The 25,575-nt window shown below is 43.5% G+C and overlaps 1 protein-coding gene across 2 annotated transcripts; it reads left to right on the forward strand.

The window, feature by feature from the left end:
- Window positions 1-751: 751 nt before the first annotated feature.
- On the forward strand, window positions 752-21,665 carry LOC141983741 (L-threonine 3-dehydrogenase, mitochondrial-like). Of its 2 annotated transcripts, none has more exons than XM_074946768.1 (9): window positions 752-804; window positions 11,471-11,672; window positions 12,143-12,185; window positions 16,103-16,173; window positions 18,142-18,291; window positions 18,409-18,581; window positions 19,451-19,541; window positions 20,505-20,774; window positions 21,054-21,665. In XM_074946768.1, exons 2-9 carry the CDS (start codon window positions 11,489-11,491, stop codon window positions 21,191-21,193), a joined length of 1,122 nt encoding a protein of 373 aa, XP_074802869.1. In that variant the 5' UTR covers window positions 752-804; window positions 11,471-11,488; the 3' UTR covers window positions 21,194-21,665. The 2 variants fall into 2 exon arrangements, with proteins under 2 accessions (XP_074802869.1, XP_074802868.1); XM_074946767.1 differs by lacking the exon at window positions 752-804 and adding an exon at window positions 1,185-1,247.
- Window positions 21,666-25,575: the final 3,910 nt, after the last annotated feature.

Consider the following 25,575-nt stretch of genomic DNA (forward strand, 5'->3'; position numbering starts at 1 on the left):
ATCACCCCATGCTCTAGTGACTGCACCACCTGTCTGCCCCACAGGTGGGGCCAGAACCCAGGAGTCCTGACTCCCCCTCACCCTGATCTCCAGCCTCCCCAGACGCCCTGTCTGCCCCAGAGGTGGGGACAGAACCCAGGAGTCCTGACTCCCCCTCACCCTGATCTCCAGCCTCCCCAGACCCCCTGTATGCCCCACAGGTGGGGACAGAACCCAGGAGTCCTGACTCCCCCTCACCCTGATCTCCAGCCTCCCCAGACACCCTGTCTGCCCCAGAGGTGGGGCCAGAACCCAGGAGTCCTGACTCCCCCTGCTCTGCCCCTGACCATGCTTCCCATTTCTGCCGCAAAATGATGTCTCTTCTGGCACCACCTCAAGGCCCTGTGATGTCATGGCAGGACGTCACCCGATGACATCACCACTCACCTGCTGTTACTTTGGAGCCCAGGGGTGCCTGGGCTGACCCGGCCCTCCCCACTCTCGGGGGGTGCGAAGCTGAGGCGCAGGGAGAGGCTGGCGCGACGCCTTTAAATCTTTCCCAGTGTGGCCGGTTTCCAAGGTTACCGCGGAAGTGATGGTAGCACTCTGGCCCCGCCTCCCCAAGCAGCAGGCCTATCAGGAGGCTCAGGCTGCCAGGTGGGGGCGGGGCTTCAGGGGCCGCGCGAGCGGCTTGATAGAGGAGTCGTGGCGGCGCGCGCGAGCCTCTAGACCACGTACCGTTGGGCTGCCGCGCGTGGTGGAGGGGGGGCGGGGGTCAAGGCAGCGGGCCGAGCGAGCGGAACCAATCGCATTCCTGCTGGAGGGGTCAGTACCGTTGTGGGGGAGCAGAGAAGATGGTCTGGCCCCGGGCAGCTGCCTCTGAATGAGGGGCGGGGCGACCCGGGCGGGCCCCGCTGCTGATTCTCCTCAGCTCCGGCTCCCCGCGCCCCGGGGTCCGCCCCTCCCCATCGGAACCGACCCAGCTTTGGGTTGGTCGCCCCCCCCCCAGTCTTCCTGCCCGCCCCTGCTTTACCGGCGTTTCCTGGCCGCCGCAACTGCTCTCCCTCCCCGCGAATAGCGGCGGGGGGGAGGGGGGAGGGGGGCGGCTGAGGGGGGAGTGGGGGCGGGGCTGAAGGCGGGAGGGGGGGCACGCGCTGGGACTGGGGGAGGGGAGAATTGAAGAGACTCCTCCCCCCCCCCCTTCGCATCCCTCCGCAACGCGGCCCAGCGGCGGAGTGAGAGCCAGGACGCCTGGGTTCCCTCAAGCGGTACGTGGTCTTGGGGGAATTAACCCACCAGGTCCAGGGGCTGCTCCTCCGAGGGCGCTGTGAGGGGCGGGGGGATCTGTGTTCATAGCGCGCTCTGGGGTGAACTGGGCTCTCGCAGGATCCTCCTTGATGAGGTGCTGCGTAGGCGTTCGGGGTTATAACATTTTAAGGGTGTGAGGAGAGGCCAGGAGCTGAGCTGGGGCCACTTTTCCATGGCCCAGACTCAAGGGGTCAAGGGGACATCTTGTTTGTGTTGGCAGGTTGGCCTGGGATTGAGGTTCTTGCACCAGCCCGGTTGGGTCCTGCAGCTGCTGAAAGGGTGAAGCAAGACCTATAAATCAGTGACTGGGGTGCTGTGTGCTGTGCATTGCATCCTCGGCATAAGCTGGGGCTCTTGCCAAATGCACCTCCTCAAGGCTAGTGTTAACTCAGCGCTTTGCTCTTATGCGCCACGCCAATGCGTTATGAAGATCCAGTCGCTTTAAAAATTAAAGTGAAAAGCTTGCGGCGTCAGCCTGATGTAAGAGGCACGGTCTTGACAAGGAAGGTAGCCAAATAGCTGGGAAAAAAGCAGTTAGATTAATTCTGACAGCTACTTGGGTCACTCTGAATGCCACCACTGATAGTCTAGAGATTTTGACTTTACAGATAAGTATTATTAATAATACTTAATATTTCTCTAGTGCTTGTCATCCAAGTATCTAAAAGCATTTTGCAAAATCGAACCTGTTGGTTAAGAATTTAATACTCCATGCAGTTACTGCATTTATAGTCTCTGATAATTAAGGTAGTTAGAAGCATCCATTTACTAGAATTTAACCTGGGGGAAAAAATCCTACCTAGTTTAGTGACTCATTGTGTCTGATGCTGTTTTCTTGTATGGGTTAGACTGAAATAATTCTGAGTTTTAAAGAATACCTGTTTTCTGTAAATTGTCAGTTTAGACCTATCATCATGACAACAGAAATAAGTTTCTGTTATTTCTGTATTCTTTAAGGTTTTAGAGTAGCAGCCATGTTAGTCTGTATTCGCAAAAAGAAAAGGAGGACTTGTGGCACCTTAGAGACGAACAAATTTATTAGAGCATAAGCTTTCATTCTAATACATTTGTTCGTCTCTAAGGTGCCACAAGTACTCCTGTTCTTTTTTTTTTTGTATTCTTTAAGTATGCTGTAAGTGTACTAAGCAGATCTTAGTGACAGTGAGGCTTTTATGAAAAACATGGCAAATGGTTACAGCTTTTCTTTTTGCCTTACTGTAGCATGTTTTTTTAAAAAAATAATGCTTCAGTTGATTACTGAAGGAATCTAGTTTTTCCCCTTGCTTTCAGCAACCAACTTTGGGTCAAGTGCTGCTTTCCCATGTAGTTCCTTTCATGCTGAGGGCATGCTGTAGAGCAGTGGTTCTCAAACTTTTTTTTTACATGGACCACTTAAAAATTGCTGGGGGACTTGGTGGACCGCTTAATGATCTTTCCCAATGTTGTTTGTGCCATTAGCTAACTATTATAAAGCGCATTGGATAAAAGCTCTCTATAAAAAAAACCCTTAATAATAAATTTTTTTTTGTTCTACAAATAGAAGCACACAACTTGTATTTTAATATCAGTAGTCTTACCTTTCTAATGCAATGGATGTGCCCTCTCTCCCCTGCCACAGCAGCCCCTGAGCTGAGGCTGGGAAGGAGGGGGTTCTCTCTTCCACCACAGCAGCCACAGAGCAGAGGCTGGAAAGAAGGGCTATCGCTCCCAGGCAGCCACAGCCCTGGAGCTGGGAAAAGTCACCTCTTTCTCTGGCCACCGCAGCCCTGCACATCCCAAATTCCCCCACCCCCTATTCTCACCCCACTGCCACCCCACCTACCCTCTCTTCCCCCCAAGGTTACCTCCTCACCTTACATGTGCGTTTCCTCCAGGGTCCAGGCACCTAATTAGTGGAGCCACACCTGCGTGGCTCCACTAATTAGGTGGGTGGCTCTTCATTCTCTCATGTGCGGCCACCCAGGCATGCACCTTAGAGGGAACTATCCATGGACCACCTGAATGGAACTTGCGGACCACTGGTGGTCCACGGACCACAGTTTGAGAACCTCTGCTATAGAGAGCCCAAGCAGATGTGCAAAAGACTGCAGAGGAGTAGGTGAAACAATGGTAATCACCTCTCTCAACTCACAGATCCTTCCAGAGCAGAAGTACAGTAGGAGTCTCCTATACTACCTTTATGGGTAGGAAGGAAGCAAGGACTGCAGAGGGGCAGGAGAGACCATGGTCCAAGAAGGTCCAAGTGTAGAGATAGGATCCTTCTCAGGTCACCCACTTCAAGAGCTTAATATTTTTAGGTTTCAGAGTAGCAGCCGTGTTAGTCTGTATCCGCAAAAAGAACAGGAGTACTTGTGGCACCTTAGACTAACAAATTTGTTTGAGCATAAGCTTTCGGGGGCTACAGCCCACTTCATCGGATGCATAGAATGGAACACATAGTAAGAAGATATTTATACATACAGAGAACATGAAACAATGGGTGTTACCATACACAGTGATCACTCTCGTTATAGTGTGTATGGCAACACCCATTGTTTCATGTTCTCTGTATGTATAAATATCTTCTTACTATATGTTCCATTTTATGCATCCAATGAAGTGGGCTATAGCTCACAAAAGCTTATGCTCAAATAAATTTGTTAGTCTCTAAGGTACCACAAGTACTCCTGTTCTTAATATTTTTAGTACCTTGTAACTCAGATATGATCTGTCTTTCTTTGTTTTAAAATGCAATCATACTGAGCCTCAGTCTCTCTCTCTGGGGGTGGGGAAGAGGCAGCAACGTGGCATCTTGTCATCCATGATGGTTCAGACTAGTTGGGGCAGGTAGTGGGAAAAGAACAGGGGGAATGTGTTTTGGAGAGGCTGATCTAACAGCTGTTACTTTAACTAGTGTATGGGCTATAGAGATAACCAGAGTGCATTGCACTCCTGCCGCTCGTCTTCCCTGCCCTGACTTGTTCCTTGTGCTGGTGCAGCAAGGAGGGAGTTGTAGGAGCTGGCTACCCCCATTTGAGGTTCCTTTGCTTGCGGGTGTTTTTTTTCCCATTGTCCTACCTGGTTTGCACAAATATTATGATTGTGGTAGAGAGATTCTAAAATCTGGATTGTGGCTTCCTGACCTTTTTGAAATAATGTGATGGACGCAAGCCTACCATAGTGGAGGCAGGAGCTTTGCAAGCTTCCTCCTCTGGGTCCCCTAGCACACTTTAGTCCAGTAACACCCTTACTATTCTAGTCTGGAGCTACTCTTGAACAGAGACTGAGGCCTGGTCTACGATAGCAAATTAGGTCAGTTTAATTATGTCGGTCAGAGGTGTGAATAATGCACACCCCTGAGTGGTGTAGTGAAATCCACCCCCTTACCATGCTGCTCACAGCGGCAGGAGCTCGCAGCCCCGCTGCTTGCGCAGCGAGCTGAGGCTGCAGTGAAGGGGGAACAGCGGGGGAGGGTTCAGGGGCGAGTTTCCCGGGCCAGAAGCTCAGGGGCCGGGCAGGATGGTCCCGCAGGCCGTAGTTTGCCCACCTCTGGAATAGAATGAACCCGTCCAACTAATTTCCAGTCTGGCCAGAAGTAGACTTTAGATATGGGTCATTGAAACCCCTTCTATCCAAATGTCCCATCACCCACTCCAAAAACAAACAAAAAAACCCCAATAACCTTCAAGCAACTTAACAAAGATACCAAAATAGGTAGGTACTTCTCTAGTGAATAAAGCCTAATGCTGTAACTCAAGTTTATAAGTACTAGCCAGCAAGAAAAGAATAATCTCACCAAGGTAAGTAAAGAGACTAAACCATCAATTTCTGAAGAATTTAAACGTTCTTTTAAAATAATTCAGTGTCTGGTCCCTGTGGTTATGAAGGTAATCTTCTGAATGTGACCTAATGCTTCAAAGCTGTGTTCCAAAGTGTGTCGAAAGAATTCTTGTGCCTCTGCAGTTGACAAAGAAAGCTGTAAACTGCCGTGTATTTAGAACTGTGATTCCTGTCTCTTTCACGGCTACTATTCCAAACCCTGTGTATAGCAGTGAAAATAGAAATCATGTCCATTTCACACCCTTGCTGCAGCAGAAGAGGCAAGCACCAGGGAGCTACATATGGGAGAGGGGGATTTAAAAAATGATGCTGGGGTGAGGGTAGCAAAATCCCCCTTTTTAGTCTTTCTCCTGCCTGAGGTTGCAGGAGTAGTGGAGAACTGCCCCTCTCTTCCCTAGGGATAGACTACTGGAGTTCACCCACATACTCCCTGCTTTAACCCACCAGATCACTACGCCCTTTTCTCTCAGTATATTCATGTTTTCTAATAGTGAAAGCACAGATTGTGGTAAGTTTCTTCCACCCACTCCTCCAGTGACACTGTGTATTCTTGGTAAAATGAACATCTTCAAAAATAAGTGTATGCATGAGCGTAGCTGGGTCACACAACAGCTGTCCAGCCCACTGAAGCTACAGCTGAGATTTTGTATTCTGGGATTTGACCTTTCTTTTTATGCCTTGGGCTTGATTTCCGGTTTAATTTATTGCTGAAGCTTACAAAAACTTTACTCATTACAAATTAAACTCATAAGTTCCCTTATCTTCTTATTTTTTAAAGATCTATAAAAATAATTAATATCCAAACTAGGGCTGTCAAACTATTAAAAAGATTAATTGTGATTAATACCGAGATTTTAAAAAGATTTAATTTTTAATCGCACTGTTAAGAACTGAATACCATTTATTTAAATACTTTGGATTTTTTTCTAGATTTTTCAAATGTATTGATTTCAATTAAAACCCAGAATACAAAGTGTTCAGTGCGCACTTTATTATTATTTTTATTACAAATATTTGCACTGTAAAAAAGATAAAAGAAATAGTATTTTTCAATTCACCTCATACAAGTACTGTAATGCAATCTCTTTATCGTGAAAGTGCAATTTACAAATGTAGAATTATTTTTACATCACTGCACTCAAAAATAAAACAATATAAAACTTTAGCCTACAAGTCCACATTTGTAAGTTGCAAGTTGCACTTTCATGATAGAGATTGCACTACTTTATTTGTATGAGGTGAATTGAAAAATACTATTTATCTTTTTTACTGTGCAGATATTTGTAATAAAAATAATATAATGTGAGCACCGTGCACTGTGTTCTGTGTTGTAATTGAAATCAGTATATTTGAAAATGTAGAAAAACATTCAAAATATTTATAATAAATGTAAATTGGTATTCTGTTGTTGTTTAACAGTGCAATTAATAGTGATTAATTTTTTTAATCAAGTTAATTTCTTTTGAGTTAATCGCTTGAGTCAACTCTGGTTAATTGACAGCCCTAATCCAAACTGATACTGGGGAAAGCAGCCAGCTAACTTATAAACATGTTTTTTTCTTTTACATCAGCAACAGGTGCTCATGTTACCCTATCAGCACATGTAACATTTGCCAGACTCCAGAAAAAGGGTAGTCGACTGAAAGATTAACTTGTTAAATGCTTGTCAGTTGTGAGGGTATTGCGTAATTTTTTCACAATCTTATTACAAAACTTGGAAATTCCCGGCTATTCAGCACTGAATTGCTGCTTTGCATTTTAACACAAGCCTGTTTGCTTTTTATTAATGCTTTGCACTATCAATTATTTAAAAGCTATTCTCTTTAAATGGTTTTAGCAATAATCATATGTTGTGTACTCTCTTTAGCTAAGAAATCTTGTTACATATTTTCAATATTCTCTACCTATCAGCTGGTGAAACAAGGTGGGTGAGGTAATATCTTTTATTGGACCTACTTGTGTTGGAGAGAGAGAGAGAGAGACGAGCTTTGAGCTTGAAAGCTTGTCTTTCTCACCATAAGAGGTGGGTCCAGTACAAGATATTACCTCACCCACCATGTTTCTCTAATATTCTGTGGCCAACAAGGCTACAATAACACTGTATGGCACCTGGTGAAGACCTCACAGAATCACATTTGTTTGATTTAAGATGTTCCTGGCTGCTGTTGATCTCTCCCTCCCTCTTCCTCTTACCTACCAGCCAACTCCTACTCTTTGTAGGATTTTGATTGGCCTAGCGAAGAGGCAGGGCTCTATAAATTCCACACGCACACATCCCTTTCCCTTCTGCTAAATCACCAACAGAAAGAAAGGTAAGCTCAGATAGAATAGAAACAACTCTGATTTATTGCATCATCTTAAATGTTTATCATTTCATTTTTAATAAAAAAAATGAATGTTAACATTCAGTACACGCGCTTCTTTGGAGAAACTCTTTGGTTTTATTTAATTAGGATAGTGAACAAATTGTTGATTCTTTTGTTAATTTCCCTCACAAGCTAATATAATGGATGAGAAGCTTGTCAGAGAATCTAGATGGCAACAGACGTTTGACATTTGAAATGAGACAAGAATATTTTCTCTTTGGGGTGGTCAGGAAAGAGAAGGCTACCTGAAAAAAGGAGTTTGTTATATTCGTAATAATACTTAGCACCTTCCGTCTTCAGAGCTGCTAATAAGTGGTAAAGTGATGCGGGTGACTATAAAATAACAGAATATAATGGATTTCAAAGTTGCCTTTTCAAATTAAGGCCTGGATATTGAGAAACCTGAGTTTGTGCCTTATGCCTCTTCTCTGTTAAGTGATGCTACTAATTTATATTGGAGTCATGCTGCAGCTTTTGCTGGAAACTGGTTGTGCTGGAAATGTTTTTAGGACAGTGATTGCTGTCTGAATTTCCAGCAGGAGCCTTTTTCCTTACTGTGCAAACATTAAGAGTTCATATGAGAAGGAAATCATCTTTAATAGCATCTATGAAACCAACTTACCCATCTGTGAGGTTACTCTGAGTCAGCCTGTCTGACAGAGAATTGGGGTGTGTGAGAGAGAGAGATGGGAAGGGCTTCAGTGATTGAACTCAACATTTTTCATTAAAACAAAAAAGTATAATTTCAGAATGGATATGTAATGGATACTTGCTGTAGCATGTGTAGGATTTCAGGTAATGCTTTAAGGTGTGGCTTCTGCTGCAATGCAAGTAGTGGCCTAGCCTAAGTACCTATATTGAGAGTAAGCATGAGTGGAAAGGCTCAAGTGTAGCTTGACATAAGTAAATGACAGGGAAGTGACCTTGCGAGTCGCAAGACTGATGATAAACAAATGCAGTAAGTCAGTGGATTAGGATGAAATAAGAAACTGCAAACAAGTTATTGATATTTTAGGATACTTTTAAGGAGCATATGTAACTGACAGTCTCAAATATTAACCACAGTAAAGCCATAGCAACTAGTGACACAAATGCTAATGATTGTGAAATAGGTGGATAATTAACCTTTGAAAAGTGAGGACCCTAAAATAAGTGAGTGTGGAAATTCAGATAAGGAGAAAAGGGGTGAATTAATTATGAATACGCATAGGATAAAATGGGTGTTAGCATAATGTGATATAAGAGAGGGTGGCACCCAGAACATAGTTGAAAAGAACTGGATGACTAGACAGTAGAAACTGGGATGTGCCCATTCTCCTGATTAGGGGTTTCACCACAAGTGACTGTAATAAAGATTTGTTATTTCTTGGGGGTCTGCCATCTAACAACTCTCATATTGTGGCTTGTCTAGGGGTGAACACTAATGAAATAAATATTAACTATTCAAGTAAATAAAGAAGGCTACAATGCTCAGTCTCCCTCCCCCGTTTCCTCTCCAAATATATGGGCGGGGTGGGCAGGGGGAGGAAAGCAATCCAGAGGCTTGCGGAAGTGCCTCTAACTGAGCATGAACTACATGCACGGTGTGCCATTTTTGATATGAAACAGTATTTGATTGTAAAGCAATTTTGTAGATTAGACTTTATAAAGAGGGCTTTTGATTTTTGGCTTTAACCAATAAAGACATAAAATCCTAATTAAAAAAAAAATTTGTTAAACACCAGAAAAATACTAGAAATGGTAACTTGTACCTAAGGACTTGTCTACAGGGAGCAGTAATGCGGTCTGTGGGGGGTGATATCTAGTTCACTAATGTGTTGCATGCTAATTGGTCCATGTAGATCCTATTAGTGTGCACTAAAGACTCCCAAGTGTGCTTTAATGTAGTGTTGTTTGAAACAATTTTATGTTAAAGCGTACTAGGGTATGTTACTTATTACCATATATTCAAAGAGGGAGCTCCCTCAAAGCCCCCAGTTTTTGCACATCTACATAAAACTAAAAAATGCTAAAAAAATAAACCCTGGAAACAGCAACCTTGTGTATAATAAATCGTTCTGCTTTTTGCTTGCTTCTCTGGTTCCAGTCATCCTGTAAATAGTAAAAAGAAAAGGAGTACTTGTGGCACCTTAGAGACTAACACCTTTATTTGAGCATAAGCTTTCGTGAGCTACAGCTCACTTCATCGGATGCATTGGAACCATGTCAAGGTTCCTTCCCCACTCTGAACTCTAGGGTACAGATGTGGGGACCTGCATGAAAAACCCCCTAAGCTTATTTTTAGCAGCTTAGGTTAAAACTTCCCCAAGGTACAAACTATTTTACCTTTTGCCCTTGGACTTTATTGCTGCCACCACTAAGCGTCTAACAAATGTATAACAGGGAAAGAGCCCACTTGGAAACGTCTTCCCCCCAAAATCCTCCCAAACCCTACACCCGTTTCCTGGGGAAGACTTGATAAAAATCCTCACCAATTTGCATAGGTGAACACAGACCCAAACCCTTGGATCTTAAGAACAATGAAAAAACAATCAGGTTCTTAGAAGAAGAATTTTAATTGAAGAAAAAGTAAAAGAATCAGCTCTGTGTTTATATATAAAAAAAATAGTGTTTGTTTGGGGACAGTGATGTTCTACAGATGATTTACTGCAGTTTCCGCTGATGTAATTGCTTCTTCTTGATGCAATGTTAAGAAAAGCTAGGTGAAGGACATAAATCCACACTGCGTAGGGGTCAAGCACAGGAGTGTATTACATACAGCGCTGACTGACTGTCACCTCACTTATTAGGCTCAGAGACACTGTCAATCAATTGATTATAATGGAATATATGGATTTTCCACGGGCGGGGGAAAGTGATGGGGTAGGCAGTCCCACAACCCCGGATAGGTCTAGCAGCAAGACATAATAGCACCGTAGCCAATGATCAAAGGTTACATAATGTCTCTGCCCATGGTCTCAAGTTAACAAATTTACTTTTAACATATAATTAGTACTTTAACAAATGTATTAGTATGAAATATATATATATATTGAATTCTGATCTGGGGTCCATAGGAATGAAGTAGCTCCTTTGATTGTCCAACAGATACATATCTAGGGGTAAAAGCAAAGAAACAGTAAAAGTATATGGCAATAAAGATTGTCTTTCAAGTTGTTCATTTGTGTTTTAAGGCAGGCATTGGTCCCTGGGAAAGGGAGGTGGGAGGAGGCCATATCTTATACTGACATGCTTGAACCTTTCATAAACCCAAGGTTGGAGGTGTGGGAAGAACAGCTCCCTACAGAAGAAACTAACACAACAGAAACAGGGCTTCTTTGTTCTGTTTGCAACTTTGAATAAGACACAATTATTGCCCACAACATCCGGCGTTTTGCTGACCAGGCATATCTCAGCAAAAGCAAGGTTATCTTTGGTTATTCTGCTTTCTCTTAGCTATTGCTAGGCCTCTGACCTCTTGACCGAACTCTGGACTTTGGGCCTGTATGCAAATCCATATACCAGGTTATTACATCAGCAATGGATTTTAACCCTTCACTAGGCCATGAGAATGTTTGTTGACTCGACTTTAGGTAGTCTGTAGAATGTATCCATTTAACCCATGTAGTGACAGCTTTCAATCATAGTAGTAGGTACTGTTGCTTTTTGAGCTTGTGCCTCCATTTGCCATAGGTATCGTGATTTCTGATGCTCACCACAAAAGGGTCTAGGCAGAATGTTGAAATGACACCACCTTGGGTTCTCACTGTCTGCTACACTGGACTCTTTGTACTTGTGAATATTTTCTTCTGCTCATGCGTGTGATGCTATCCTTATTCATTCTATTTCATGAGCTGCATATAGCAGGTCATGGCACTGGTTTGGTACTTCAGACAAAACTGGGGTTGCATAAAACTTTCCTTAAACACAGACTATTCTACACAGTTCTAAATGTCGGGAAACTGTATTTTTTTTTTTTAAAGAATAATTTGTGACTAATACTTTCCCTCTTCTCACAGCATATTTAAAAGACAAAAATGGCAATTGTAAAGAACTTGAGCAGAACTCTGAGTCAGTTGCTACAGAGCCCCGGTTGTGGATGTCAGACTTCCCTTGTGCCAGTTAGATGTATTGGTGTCTCACCACGTCAGGTGACCTCAGATGCCAGCTTTCATTCAGTATCTTTTTCAGAGACTGATCATCCTCGAGTGTTAATTACAGGTTAGTCATCATTTCATTACTTCATTCTTATTTTTATTTCTCAGTTGGCAGTCATTTTTTCTATCGAGGCCTGATCCTGAGAATTGCTGAGCATCTACAAATTCCATGTAAACAACCAGGAGTTTTGAGTATTCAGCATCTCTCTAGATCATTATTATGATGTATTATTTTGTATCGCAGAAGTACCTGATGCCCCCAGTTAGGATTAGCACAATATTGTGGCTTTTTGGGCCAGTTTATTTTAGAGATATAGTAAAAGCATCCCTTTCCCTTAAAACAGCGTATTCAGTTTCTTGTTTCTGTGTAAACAAAACTCTTCTATTTTGGTTCCCATAACAATGTAGTTGAAGTATTAAGTTTTGAACTTCTATTGGTCTATAAGGACACATAAGTAACAGTCAAATATTTCGATATCATTATCTTTTCTTTGACTTGGCTTTTGTTTTTACAATCTCTGTTTTCCTCTTTAGGGGGCCTGGGCCAACTTGGGGTGGGACTTGCTAAACTCTTGAGGTATGTTCTGATTTTGTAATTTTATACATCTTAAGAAGTTAAAAACCCCACGACCAAGGTTTTCAGAAGTGACTGGTTATTTTGAACGTCTCAAGTTGAGCACCCAAAATTTCTTATGAAAGCTAAGAATCTTAGAATGCTGAATGGGACATTTAAAATTTAAAAGTCCATATTTTAAAATATCCTTAGAACTCCTGCTATTACTTCAGAAATCCAAGATGTAATTAAGATTCAAAACATAATTTTACACCTTTTGTGTTGTTTATTCTTATACCTTTCACTCATTTTAGAGCTGAAAAATGACCAGTCATTCTTCCTTTTGTTGGTATTTTTGGCCTTAGTCCTGCAAATGTGTGTAATTTTGTACATGTGACTTGTCATTGGGTTCAGTGAGACTACTTGGATGCATAAAGTTAAGCATATATTTTGAGAATCTAAGGCCTTAGCTTGTGGTAAGTTTCCCTTTTTGTTTTTCATGCACTATCACAGTGCTGCTGGCTTTGAGTTCCCAATATCTCAAGCAAATGTTTAATTTGTATGTCTCTTTTCATGATCTTTTTTGAATTCTGTTGATACTACATTTTTTAGAAACCCACTTTGGGTTTTCTAAAACCCACCAACTTACTAAACACACAAACTTTTGGACCTTGCCATAATTGATGGTGTTTCTTGAAGAGAATTTCAGTGATAGAAAAATTTATCTTTTAAGTTACTATCTCTTATAGTGCAGTAGCTGCATCGTAGTTACGAATAACAGGAATGTTAAGATTTTATTTTGCAGTTGAATGGGCAAAAAGCCATAAGATAGAAACTTCGATATTTGAATTTTTCATGATAGTTTGATGTAAAGTGAATTGATGCAGAGAGAATAATAAGAGCATAAAATGATCCCTTCTGGCACTTTTTCACTGGATTATCTCACTTTTTTCTTTGTATTGCTTTCACAAGAAAACACTCTAGGAGCTGTTCATCCACATTCTTGATCTCATGTGCTGATTCCTAGATATCCGCTAAACACAGAGGCAGTATTTGTCTATAGAGCATTGTAGCCATAATGGGAGCACCAAAACAAATCCTCCAAATTTGATGAGGACAGTGTGGCGGCGTGAATGCTGTTGGGGGCAAGAGGGAGCAGCTTTCGCTTCCATCTTCAACAGATAACAGAAAGCAATATGTATCCCAGCTTTGTCAAACCTGCACTCTAATGCAAAACCTTAGCATTGACCTCAGCAATGTTAAGGCAGAGTAACTTTCCAAATGTCAGATGTGCTGATATGTTGATATAAAAGCATATGAGGTCACTATTAAGGTTGTGTGTTAAAGTGTCAGTTTGGTAAAGCAGGATTACATATTGCTTCCTGGTATCTGTTGGAGATGGAAATGCAAACCTTAGGGAGTGTTGGAGTATGATATCAAGAGTATCTTAGGCAATAACAATGTGAAAAAGAATGTCTTTCCCCTTAACATCTTACTGGTATTTTTTTTAACATGCGTGGACAGTGTGTGCTGCAGCAACTTTTAACTGCTACTAAACCTAGTTTTTATTTTGCAAATTTTCTGAGGAGAGAGAAATTTTGGCACAGAGTCTGAAGCCTGGTCTATATTTAAGAATTAGATCAACCTAGCTGTGTTGTTCAGGGCTGTGAAAAATTTTGCACCTTGTGCAATACAGTTAGGCCAACCTAACCTCACGTGTAGACGTGACTGGGTCTTCTGTCAACCTAGCTATTGGCTTTTGGAGAGGAAGATTAATTACATCAATGGGAAAAACCCTTCCTACTGATATAGGTGTCACGGAGTTCCCGGGCGATGCTCTGGAACTGCTCCCTAGGAAGCCAGGCAGGACTCTGGTGAAGTCTCCTCTCTGGGAGCAGACTGTCTTCAGGGCAAAAAGCTCACACGGCTTCCACCTTCCTGAGTCTGACCTCAGAGCATTCAGCATCCTCTGCCCCTCCATGCACTTCCCACAGCAAGTCTGCCCAGGTGGGGTTCCTGAGGAAGCCAGAGGGTCCTGCACCCCAACTTCGCAGTCAGATGTGACTCTTAGCCAGTCAGTAAAACAGAGGTTTGTTAGATGACATGGTCTAAAACAGAGCTTGTAGGTACAGAGAACAGGACCCCTCAGCCGGGTCCATTTTGGGGGGCAGTGAGCCAGACAACTACGTCTGCACTTAACTCCTCGTCCCCAGCCAGACCCAAACTGACTCACCCTCCAGCCCCTCTTCCTCTGGGCGTTGTCCCTTTTCCGGGCCTGGAGGTCACCTGATTCCTTTGTTCTCCAACACTTTAGCTATCACCTTGCAGGGGGAAGGGCCCAGGTCATCAGTTGCCAGTAGACAGAGTGTCAGCCATTTAGGTACACTGGGCCTTTGCTCTCCAACACTTACACCCCCTTATCCCATCTAGAGACTTAAGAAATGCATAGGGGAAATTGAGACACCCCTACAGTATTCAGAGGAAACATTAAGAACAGTCCCACTTAGTCACAATAGGAACCAGCTCTAGTACAGCAACACAACTGGAGCCCAGTAGCTTACTCCTGGGGGAATTCTGCACTACTGCATGCACATGATTAATGAGCCGTGCACATTTTTAATTTTTTTGTGCAGAAAAAAGCTTCTGCTGAAATGTTGCTGCATTCCGCCTTTTCCCCACCAGAGGGCGCTGTGGTGCTAGAACATAGCAGCAGCTCCCAACCAGCTAGGGAAGAGAGAGAGTCTGTCAGGCCAGGTCAGGAGACGGGGGCTATAGGGAGCAGAGAGCGTGGGGCTACTGGGGGTCAGACGGGAGCTCAGAAGGGCTAGTGGGGGAGGACAGACTGGGACAGGGGCTGAATGGGAGTGGAGGTGCAGGGCCACAGCGGGGAGGGAGGTGCAGGGTCATGTGGTGATGGGGGAGGGGGTGCAGAGCTACTTGGGAGATGGCTGAGTGGGAGCACAGGGACACATGGGGGCAGGAGGAGGGCTACAGGGACAGTGGGGGCACAGACACATGGGGACAGGGGGAGGGGGACAGGGACACATAGGGATGGGGGTGGCTAGGTGGGGGCACAGACACACATGGGGACGGGAAGGGAAGCGATGGGGATTGGGGGGAGTGGGTGTCTGAGTGGGAGTGGAGGAACACATACAGGTGCAGGAACACATGGGGAAAAGGGCAGATATACCTGACTGAATGGGAGAGGCTAGGGGTCAGCCAGGGTTTGCATGGGGGAAGCTCCCTAAAAATCCCTCCCTGCCTCCCAAAAAAACCTGTTCCATACTTTTTCCACCCATACCCAACAGCCCTCCAAGTTCCCACCCAGGCTCCTTCCCAGCAATTTTACTTCCCTCTCCCTCAGCTCCTCGGTTACCCCTGACTCCCACAAGCCTTTGCACTGCTACTGAGGGGTGCGGGAAATACGGTTCTGTACTGTAGTTTAAATGAATTATTACTCAGAGTTCTGTGTTAATATGCCTAGTAAGGAATCTATTTGTCAAAAAACATTTCCTGAATCTTTTTTGTTGTCTGTATTGTTATAGATATACTTGCTGACAGGTATTTTGAAATAAATGACCAAAAATAAATTGAAACCGGTTTGATTATATTGTGTTATTTTGACAAAATATGCAGAATTTTGCAGAATTTTAAAAAATTGGTCACAGAAATTTTAGTTTTTTGTTGCAGAATTTTTTGGCTCAGACTTCCCCCAGGAGTAATAGCTGTACTACTGCAGCGGCTGTAATGTAGATGTACCTCAAGAATTAAAAAGATAGATTGACGTGAGTGCTTGCACTAGACAAAGTCATACCATAAAATTTACTCTGCCCAAATGACTTCTCCAGATTAGTTCCTATTAAAACTAATGTAGCAGAACAGTGAGTGACACATTATCTTGAAGAGTACAAACTAATTGTACCATGTGCCTTCCTTTTCAGGAAGCGTTTTGGAAAAAACAACGTGATCCTGTCTGACATTAGAAAACCACCAGATCATGTCTTTTATAATGGTAAGTGACTGGATTAGCATATAGAGAAATCTTCATATTGCCTCTGATGTTGCTCATCTGCCGCAAGACACAGCCAGGCATTTGAACTATGTATAGTTCTTAAATTAATCAAACCACTTTTCAAAGTATTTTTATGATCTTGAAAATTCTGGGTGTTTCATTCTGACTTCTGTGAAATCTTCCCAGAAATTGGATTTTTTTTCCTTTGGGCAAGGTGCATTAACATACATCTTGAATATCTCCTTCCAATCTTCTTCCCTTCTGATTTTTGCTGACCAAAATACATCTTAAAGTTAAATTGGCTATGGCTTTCATCCCAGTTGGTTTAACCCTCTTGCTTCTGCTGTAAGTGTTGATGCAATTTAAAATTTCCCAAAAGAACTGGGAAATGAAATCCACATTTTGTACATACTGAAATCACTTTCTTATATGCGGTATATGCTGAAATTCATACAAGATTGCCAGTATGGATTCACATAGTGGCAGTACTGCCTTGGAACTTGGTTAGCCTCCTTTCCTTCCCTTTTGCCATAAATAGTAAACGAAAAGGAACGAGTCTAGAGGCATTTCAATAATATTATGTAAGCTGGTCTCTGACCTCACACTACAGCAGTGGTCTCCAACCTTTTTACGCCCAAGATCACTTTTTGAATTTAAGGGCAACCCAGGATCTGCCCCGCCCTTTCCCCCAAGGCCCCGCCCTATTAATTCCACACACACACACCATCACTTGCTGTCCCCCACCCTCACTCACTTTCATTCGGCTGGGGTAGGAGGTTGGGGTTCAGGAGGGGGTGCGGACTCTGGGCCGGGGCCGAGGGGTTCGCAGTGTGGGAGGGGGATCTGGGCTGAGCCTGGGGCAAGGGTTTGGGGTGAGGGGTGCAAGCTCTGGGAGGGAGTTTGTGTGCAGGAGAGGGCTCCGGGCTGGGGCAGAGTGTTGGGGTGCAGACTGTCGGAGGGAGTTTGAGTGCAAGAGGGTTGGTGTGCAGGAGGGGGTATGGGGTGCTGGCTTGGGGTGCAGAAGGGGGTTCGGGATGCTGGCTCCAGGAGGGGTCTGGGGGTTGGTGCAACCTCCTGCTGGGCAGCACTTACCTCCGGCGGCTCCCAGTTGGTGGTGCAGCATGCCTGCCGCTAAGGCAGACTCCCTGGCTACCCCTGCCCCGCGCTGCTCCCAGAAGGCCCCTCTAGGGGTGGGCGGCACGTGGCTCCGCGCATTGCCCCTCTCTGCAAGCACTGTCCCCGCAGCTCCCATTGGCCACAGTTCCCCGTTCCTGGGCTGTGGGGGGCGGTGCTTGCAGGCAGGAGCAGTGTGCAAAGGGAGGCCCGCCCTGGGCCCCACTGGTCACTTCCAGGAGCGGTGTGGGGCCAGGGTAGTCAGGGCGCCTGTCTTAGTTTGCTGCCATGCTGTACTGCCGAGATCGCGACCGACTGGGAGACCCTCTAGGACTGACCCATCAAATGCAATTGACCTGTTGGTAACCACTGAGCTATCGGTGTATGCCAATAGAGTATATTTGATAGAACAGAGGGTCCCAAACAGGCCTGTGGTCTGCAGAGATGGCTAATTAAACAGTGTTAGCTATCCTAGTCTTCAGATGCTAAATGTAGACAAAATACATTAAATACTCTTCTGTGAAGTGCTGAAGCTGCTACAAGGATGTTATGGGATTGCACATGGAAGAGCAGACGTCCATGAGAAAGTGTCCTTATTAAGATGTGACCCACGCTGTGAAAAAATTTGCAGAGCCTTTGTGATCGAATCTTTGAGAGAGGGAGAGTGTGAGTGCTCTAGTGGCTGCTGCCTATAGAAGGCAGAAATCTGATGCATAAAGTGGACTGAAAGATATTTCTGAATAAAGACATGGGCAAGAACCTGTGAACTCATTGGTCTTCCTGTTGTTTTTTTATTGAATTTTGTCTCAAAGTGTCATCTTAGCATCCAGTTTTCTATTTGGTCCACTTTTTTAGGTCCTTTTATCTACTCTGATATCTTGGACTACAAGAATCTCCGTGAAATAGTGGTGAACAATCGAATTACTTGGCTGTTTCATTATAGTGCTTTGCTCAGTGCTGTTGGAGAAGCAAATGTTCCTTTGGCCAGAGCTGTAAACATTACTGGTAAGTGCAGTAACTACAGTAAGTGATTACAGCACTGTTTGACTAGCCTTTCAAGTACATGACATCTCTGGAGGAGATTTTGTTTAAATTCTGATAATTTCTGTTTGTTTGTTCCAGGTTTGCACAACGTTCTCGATATTGCAGCTGAGCATAGTTTGAGACTCTTTGTCCCTAGCACAATTGGAGCCTTTGGACCCACCTCTCCCCGAAACCCAACTCCGGATCTCTGCATTCAGAGACCCAGGACGATCTATGGAGTCTCTAAGGTTCATGCTGAGCTCATGGGAGAAGTAAGAACTTTGTTATGGATTGTTAGTCTCGATGGAAGGTGGATCACGGCGGTGTTCTTTCCTCTTCCTGTCTTCTCTTCCTACAGACATATTTTCTTAGTAGTATGAGGCAACTGTTGATGCTTTGCCTGAGGAGGCTGGGGTGGGGAAATCATAAGTTCCGTGTGAGGAATTAGCATGAAGTTGGAAGTTCACGAACACTTGAGTTTTAGTATTGTTTTGGCTACAGACTCTTTGTGACCCTAGGAAAATATTTCACCTCCCTGTTCCTCAGTTACCAGCACGGCATGGCTTGGACAGCTGAGGAATGGCACATTAGTACCGGAAAGTCTTCCTACAATATATTTTCTAATGACTCCAGGGATCAGGATGGATACCGATCATCAGAGAGGATTAAATCAAATCAGAATAACTGACTGTTCTTCTTTAATTCATATTTGTTATTTACATGTTGCATATTCTGGCATGGTAGGGGGGAAAGGGTAGGAATGGTGGCGGGGCACACAGTGCCTCTGATATGTGGGAATGGAGGTCACGGAGCCTCTGACATATGACACCAATGGCATGAGGAAGCGGGACATGGGGGGAGGGGGTCACACAAAGCCCCTGGCTTGTGGAAATGGGTTGTAGCACAGAGTCCCTGGCATGGGGACGTGGGTGTACACAGAACTGCTGGCAGGATAAAAGAGTGATGGAGGGCTTATAGCAAATCTGTGAAATAGAGAGGGAAAGGAGCTTGAGTGTGTGGGGGGGAATGGAGGGATGCAAAGAACTGTTGGTGTATGCAATGTGTTTAGTCTATAGAAGCAACAAAGTGTGCAACCCTCTAGTTTCATGTCTAAAGTCTTGCTTGTCTCCTTCTTCAACAGTACTACCACTACAGGTATGGGCTAGACTTCCGATGTCTGAGGTATCCTGGAATTATCTCTGCTGACTCTCAGCCTGGTGGGGGAACAACTGGTAGGAAACCCTTTTTCCATGTCTCAGTATTATAGGTGAGAACATTAGTGTGCAAGCTGATTGCCCCACATAGCAAAGATGAGAGGGACATCAGGGTGTAATTTGTCTGGTGACCTCATTTGCCAAGAAACAACTAACCAGTCACTTTGAAATGCATTCACATAAATGAATAATGGCCATCATATATAGGTGTAGTCACAGACCAGCAGGGCCAGCTCCAGGCACCAGCATTCTAAGCAGGTGCTTGGGGCGGAAGCTTGAAAGGGGCGGCTGTTTAAACGCGGCGGTGGCAATTTGGCGGCAGCTTCTCTGTTCTGCTGGCCACGGCAGCAAATCGGCAGCAGCTTCTCTCTTTTGCCGTCCGTGGCGGCAGTTTTTTTCACTGCTTGGGGCAGCAAAAACTGTAGAGCCGGCCCTGCAGACAAGAAATCTGTTGTATAGGATTTTAATACCAAATATTGTGTGCTGTGTTGTACAGTGTGCCTATCAATGTCTAACTTAGAGTGCACCTGCATACATCGTCCAGTGAAAGTCATTTGAGGGCATTTTTGCTGATTAAAAGAATGGTCTCGTGAGAAAAAGTGGAACTTTCACGAGACTAAGGTTGTGTAAAATGAAACACTGCTTCATCTAAATAACTCCTGAAATGCAGGTGAAAATACAAAGCATACTTCTGCTGAAACTAATCTGAGAGGTGCTGAATGGCCCCAGGGAACAGGAATGAAATATGATTCCACCCCAGAGATGGCTGCATTTCTAGAATTCTGAAAAGAATTTTTAATATTTTATTTATTTGCATTACCATAGCATGTTGAAGCCCAAGTCATAGACCAAGACCCCCATTATGCTGGTGTACAAACACAGAACAACAAAGACAGCCCCTGCCCCAATGAGCTTATGATCTACTTGTAAGACAGATGAGTACAGATGCGGGAGTACAAGGAAACTTTTTTTTTCCTTCAGACTATGCAGTCCAGATTTTCCATGATGCCATAAAGAATGGCAAATTCCAGTGCAACCTAAAATCAGACACACACCTCCCAATGATGTATATCGATGACTGCCTGAAGGCTACGCTAGATGTCATGGAAGTGCCTGCCGCTTCACTTAGCATGAGGACTTACAACATCAGTGCCATGAGCTTCTCTCCTGAGGAGCTGGTGCAAGAGGTCAAGAAGCATATTCCTGAGCTCCAGGTGACCTACAATGTGGATGCTGTCAGGCAAGCCATTGGTTAGTATCTGCTTTTTCATTCCATTCCAGTGATCCTGTATCAAACTTGTCTGGGTGAAGTCAGATGCTGGGACAGAACAGTATTTCCCTTTTTCCCCCCTCATCTCCTATGTGTTCTCCTTAGACACTTGCAGTTTGTTTTGATCTTGATGACATCTGGAAGCGTTGCTGTACTATTTGAAACTCTACTCTGGTACTTACTTATGAAACTTTGAAAGATCTTTGCTATAAATCTCATGCTCTGGGTTTTTTCCTCCCCCCCACTTCCCTTCCTTGTAGCTGACAGTTGGCCGATGAACTTTGATGACAGCAATGCCCGGAGAGATTGGGGATGGAAACCTGACTTTGATCTTTCTGAACTGGTGACCACAATGTTTAATATCCTTGGCTCTGACTCCCGGGTAGCCCACATTAACTGAAACTCCTTTTCAAACCTGGTTTCCAAACTCCGACAGAGGACCAGGGAGAAACTGCTGAATTAGTTCATTATGCTCTAAGTCTTATAGCAGGTAAATTATAAACTTTACATATATTGCAATAGAGTTGGGGTTTAAATACTATAGTTTGAATTCAGTGTGGTTATTTGAGACAGTACCAAATTATTTAGTAAAACTACAGCATCATTAAATGAGAAACATATAGGATTCTTGAATTTTAGCATTTAAGAAGCTAGAAAAAAAAATCTCACTATAGGGCTGGTAACGCTATGCAGTCATTCCTACTGCCTGAGTATCCTTCTGAAAACAACACATGGCAACATTACACAGCCTTGTGCTTAGACACATAATGAAGGATTGACAAAGTATACATTAATTAATCATTTCCTTAGTGGAGGTAGCTAATTGTGGATTGTAGGAAGGTGGGATTGTCCCTTCCCTCTCCCACCAACAGTTAAGAGATCAGAAGAGCCATTTTATTTTTAAACTTGACAATAGTCATTAAAGGTTATTCATTTTAAAGGGAAACCTTTTAGTTAATAGTTCAACCTTATAGCTAGGTATAGTGCTAGGTAAACGTGCAATTTGTTTACAGATGAGATTCAGAATGTTTGTAGCATTAATCTTATGTCCATAAATGTAAAGGAAAATAAGACTTGAATTCATGACACTTTTAAAAATACAGGGTTTTCAAAACAAGCTTTTTTGTGTTCTTTAGAAATTCTGTTTACTTCAGTTTCATTGTAAAGATGAATTTGGGACACTAAAATCTATGTTGCATATCTGAATCTATAGCTATCCTATTTAAAGTAGGCAATGCCCAGGAATGAGCTCACCTTTAATTAGTACCACATTTGACCTGTTCCAGTCACATTTACTACACCATTGTGATCATATGCTGCAGAGAGGAAGTTTTTAAAGGTAGGTTGAGACTTGAGTCAGTTGTAAAGCTGAGCCAGTCTTGAAAATACCTGTTCCATTCACTGTACAGTGTGCGCTATGTATATGTGTATTTGTAGATACTATTTATGTGTAGATATTATAAATTTGTATGCTTCAGAGGAGTGGAATCCAGAAGTTGAGATTGTGCCAGCACTTCTTTATTTCACAAGTTCAAGAAATGGAGCCAAAGGCAGCCTTCAGTTTATCTGAATCTAATACTTGAAAGTACAAGTTTCTCTAGTTGCTGAGTTATGTGAAAGGTTGAATGTTTGTAATTGATGGGACTGAGTTGTGAGTGATGTCCCATAATCATCTATATAAAAAGAGTGGGGGAAGTGTACAGTCTCACCTTGCCACCAAATTCTAGCTACAGTTGATAAGGGCTATCCTACTTACTTAGTTTCATACATAGGAGTTTCTGGGACTGCTACATGAGTTTTAATACTGGCAAAAGGTTAAGGCCCACTTCTGAGGCTTGCTAGCTTGGTCTTTCCTGACAAAGAAATCTGGTTCCTCATGCAGGACACATGTTCCTTTGGGCTTTGTTTACCTCTCTTTTTTACTGGAGAAAACTGTTACCGTAGGTGACTCTGCTCCTCTCCTTTCCTCTTGCTGTTTGTTACACATATGAGATAACTGACCTAGTTTCACAGTAATTAGAGCTAGACTTCTGGTGGCCACTTAAGCCTGAATGCACAAAAGGAGTCAGGCATCAATGCAATGCACAGAATTCACGCTGAATCCTGTAGGTGCCTGAACTCACTTGGCACCCAAGTTTTTGCAGTAAAAGTTCCCTAGAGGCACCTCCCTAAGCCCCAGAGCTATTCACAGCCCAGGGGAAGATGGGCATTTGCTTACTTAAGTTGCATGTGTGGCCTGATCTGGTAAGCTCAAACAACTCAGAGAAAGAGTGGGAGAGCATGTGTGTGTAAGAATGACTGTTGCCTGATAAGAGCACTCAGATGAGTGGGAGGAGAACCAGGATACTGTCCCCCCCCCCCCCCCAATCACTCTAGTTTATCTAGAGTGCAACAGCTTCAACAAGAGAGACTGAGGGAGTCCCTCATCAGACTATCCCATTGCCCAATGGTTAGGCAGATCCCAGTTCAAATCCCTTCTCCCCACCAGATGGAGGAGTTGGGCGATATGAAAAGCGCAGGGAGGAGTGTCTCCCACAGCCCAGGTGAATACTCTAACCACTGAGCTAAAAGTTATGAGGAAGCTCCTCATCTCCCCTGCTTCTTGCTAAAACTGCACAGGCCCCTAACACCAAGAGAGGGTTTGTAATGGAGAATCCCAAGCAGAGAGATGTGCCTCCCTGCAGCCCAGACATAGGTGCCTATCACTGAGACAGAGGCAGGACTTAGCACACACCCATGTCATCAGCATTTCCCATTGTCTATCTTAGGCAGCACTCCACCTAGCATGCTGGCTTTTATGAATTTCAGTCTAAGGTCTAACTTCAGGCTTTGTGAAGCACAGTGGTTTTCTAGGTGCTTAAAAGTTAAGCATTGTGATGTTCACAATGCATCACTACTTCTGTGAATTCAGGCCTTTGCTACTGGACCTTATGGAGAGAACTCCACTAATTTATTACAGAATCAACCAAAACCTAGAAGAATTTAATTTTCTTTTAAAAGCTCTAAATCGTTTTTATTAAAAATTAAATTGTACTTAAGATTCTGTTGTAATAACTGGGGTGGCCAATTTACCCTCATTGTAAGCTCAGTTGTGAAAAGTATATGAAAGTCCATAAAATGTTACAATAACGTATAATACCCGTTGATGGAAAGCAGGTCAAGTTGCTTTCAATAATGTTATAACATTATAAATATGTGCAAAAGAACCAGACAGCCACTAAATTAGTCCAAACAAAAAAGGCCACAGTGATATAACTCAAGGACTATGTTAAAATCATACTTGGTAAAAACAGAAGATGTAGAACTGGAAATTAATGGCTCCAAACTGTTATATTAGACCTAATTAGTGGATAAAATAATGAGGGGATGGGCTATTCCACCCACCATTCCCTTTGTGGGTCATTTAAAGAAAGAGACTTTGGGGTGGGGAGGAAGAATATAGAAGAACAGACAGAGGTTACTGAAGCGAGCTTCACCATTATGGCTGCCATCCGTACCGTCTCCTGGAACCCCAAGCCTTCTCCATCCTAATCCTGAGAGATGTCCTGACCGGGACTGAGATAACATTGCCAGCTCTGCCAGCTCCAGCTGAATCCCAAACACCACCTGTGATGAAACGGGATTGGACCTTCGCAGCAGCAGCTCCTCTCAACTAACTTCTTCTCTTTTCCCCAAAGGACTGTTATTACCATCTGTGATACTATCTAAGAGATGGTCAAACCAAGGGGGTTTTCCTTCTTAAAAATCTCTCCCCAGCTGAAGGGATGCTGTTAAAAATGGAGGCCTCGTTTAATGCTTTACATTTCACATACTTTAACTGTTTTTCTTTCCTTTACTGTGTCTTCAATAAAAAGGTTAAAAGGATTTTTAACAGTATATTTGTTTAACATTCCCAGGGTACAGTCTGGACTGTTGAACAGCTGTGTCCCCTTAATTCTCTAGCTTAGGGTGCCTTTGACACTGTGATGCTGTCAGAACATCCACTCCTGGCCTGCTCACACAGCCTTCACCATGCAGAGTCACTCCTAGTTCAATACATGAGCACTCTAACCAGTCACTCATGAATTACAGACAGGGCAACACCCGCAAATTTTTAGTCCCAGCCTTTTCCCCCCAGAAATGTGCATCATGTACTGTCCAACACACTACTGAACAAAGTAAGCTCAGAGAGAGTCTGTCATTTCATCAAAGGAAAATTATATATGCACCAGCCTTGCTTATCCTAATTGGAGCTTCCCACACGCTTTAATCCAAATACACGAAGATAAGTTTATTAACTAGAGAGAGATTTTTAAGTGATTCCAAGTGATAATGCAAAAAAGTCAACATTGGTTACAAAAAATAAATAAAAGAATAATGTGCAAGCTAATACCTAACTTAACAAGCTGAATGGCTTTAAAAGCAAAGGTTTTGTCACCATATGCTGCTGTAAATTTCATAGGCTGGGTCCCCTTCCAGCCTGGGACCACAACGCCCTTAGTTCAGCTCTTTGAGAGTTGTTATCATAAGCAGAGACACAGGGGGAGAGGCAAAGTCAAGTATATTCCTCCCCCTTTATAACTGAATGCATCCGATGAAGTGAGCTCTCGCTCACAAAAGCTTATGCTCAAATAAATTTGTTAGTCTCTAAGGTGCCACAAGTACTCCTGTTCTTTATAACTCAGTTTCTTGTGCCAGAAACAGCCTTGCTGAATTATGGAGTCCATTGTGGATGTGAGGTTTGAAACGTTCCTGTGATGCAATGTAGACTACTTATTCACACCTTCCTGTTGCTGGAGAATG

This window comes from Natator depressus, chromosome 3 (genome assembly GCF_965152275.1).
Source record: "Natator depressus isolate rNatDep1 chromosome 3, rNatDep2.hap1, whole genome shotgun sequence".
NCBI lineage: Eukaryota > Metazoa > Chordata > Testudines > Cheloniidae > Natator > Natator depressus.

What these genes read in the sequence shown, in the direction of transcription:
- LOC141983741 (XM_074946768.1), top strand. Translation starts at nt 11,489, where the DNA reads ATGGCAATTGTAAAGAACTTGAGCAGAACTCTGAGTCAGTTGCTACAG. An exon ending in AGATCATGTCTTTTATAATG is followed by an intron (nt 16,174 to 18,141) that starts GTAAGTGACTGG and finishes CCACTTTTTTAG; the next exon opens with GTCCTTTTATCTACTCTGAT. An exon ending in ATGCTGAGCTCATGGGAGAA is followed by an intron (nt 18,582 to 19,450) that starts GTAAGAACTTTG and finishes CTTCTTCAACAG; the next exon opens with TACTACCACTACAGGTATGG.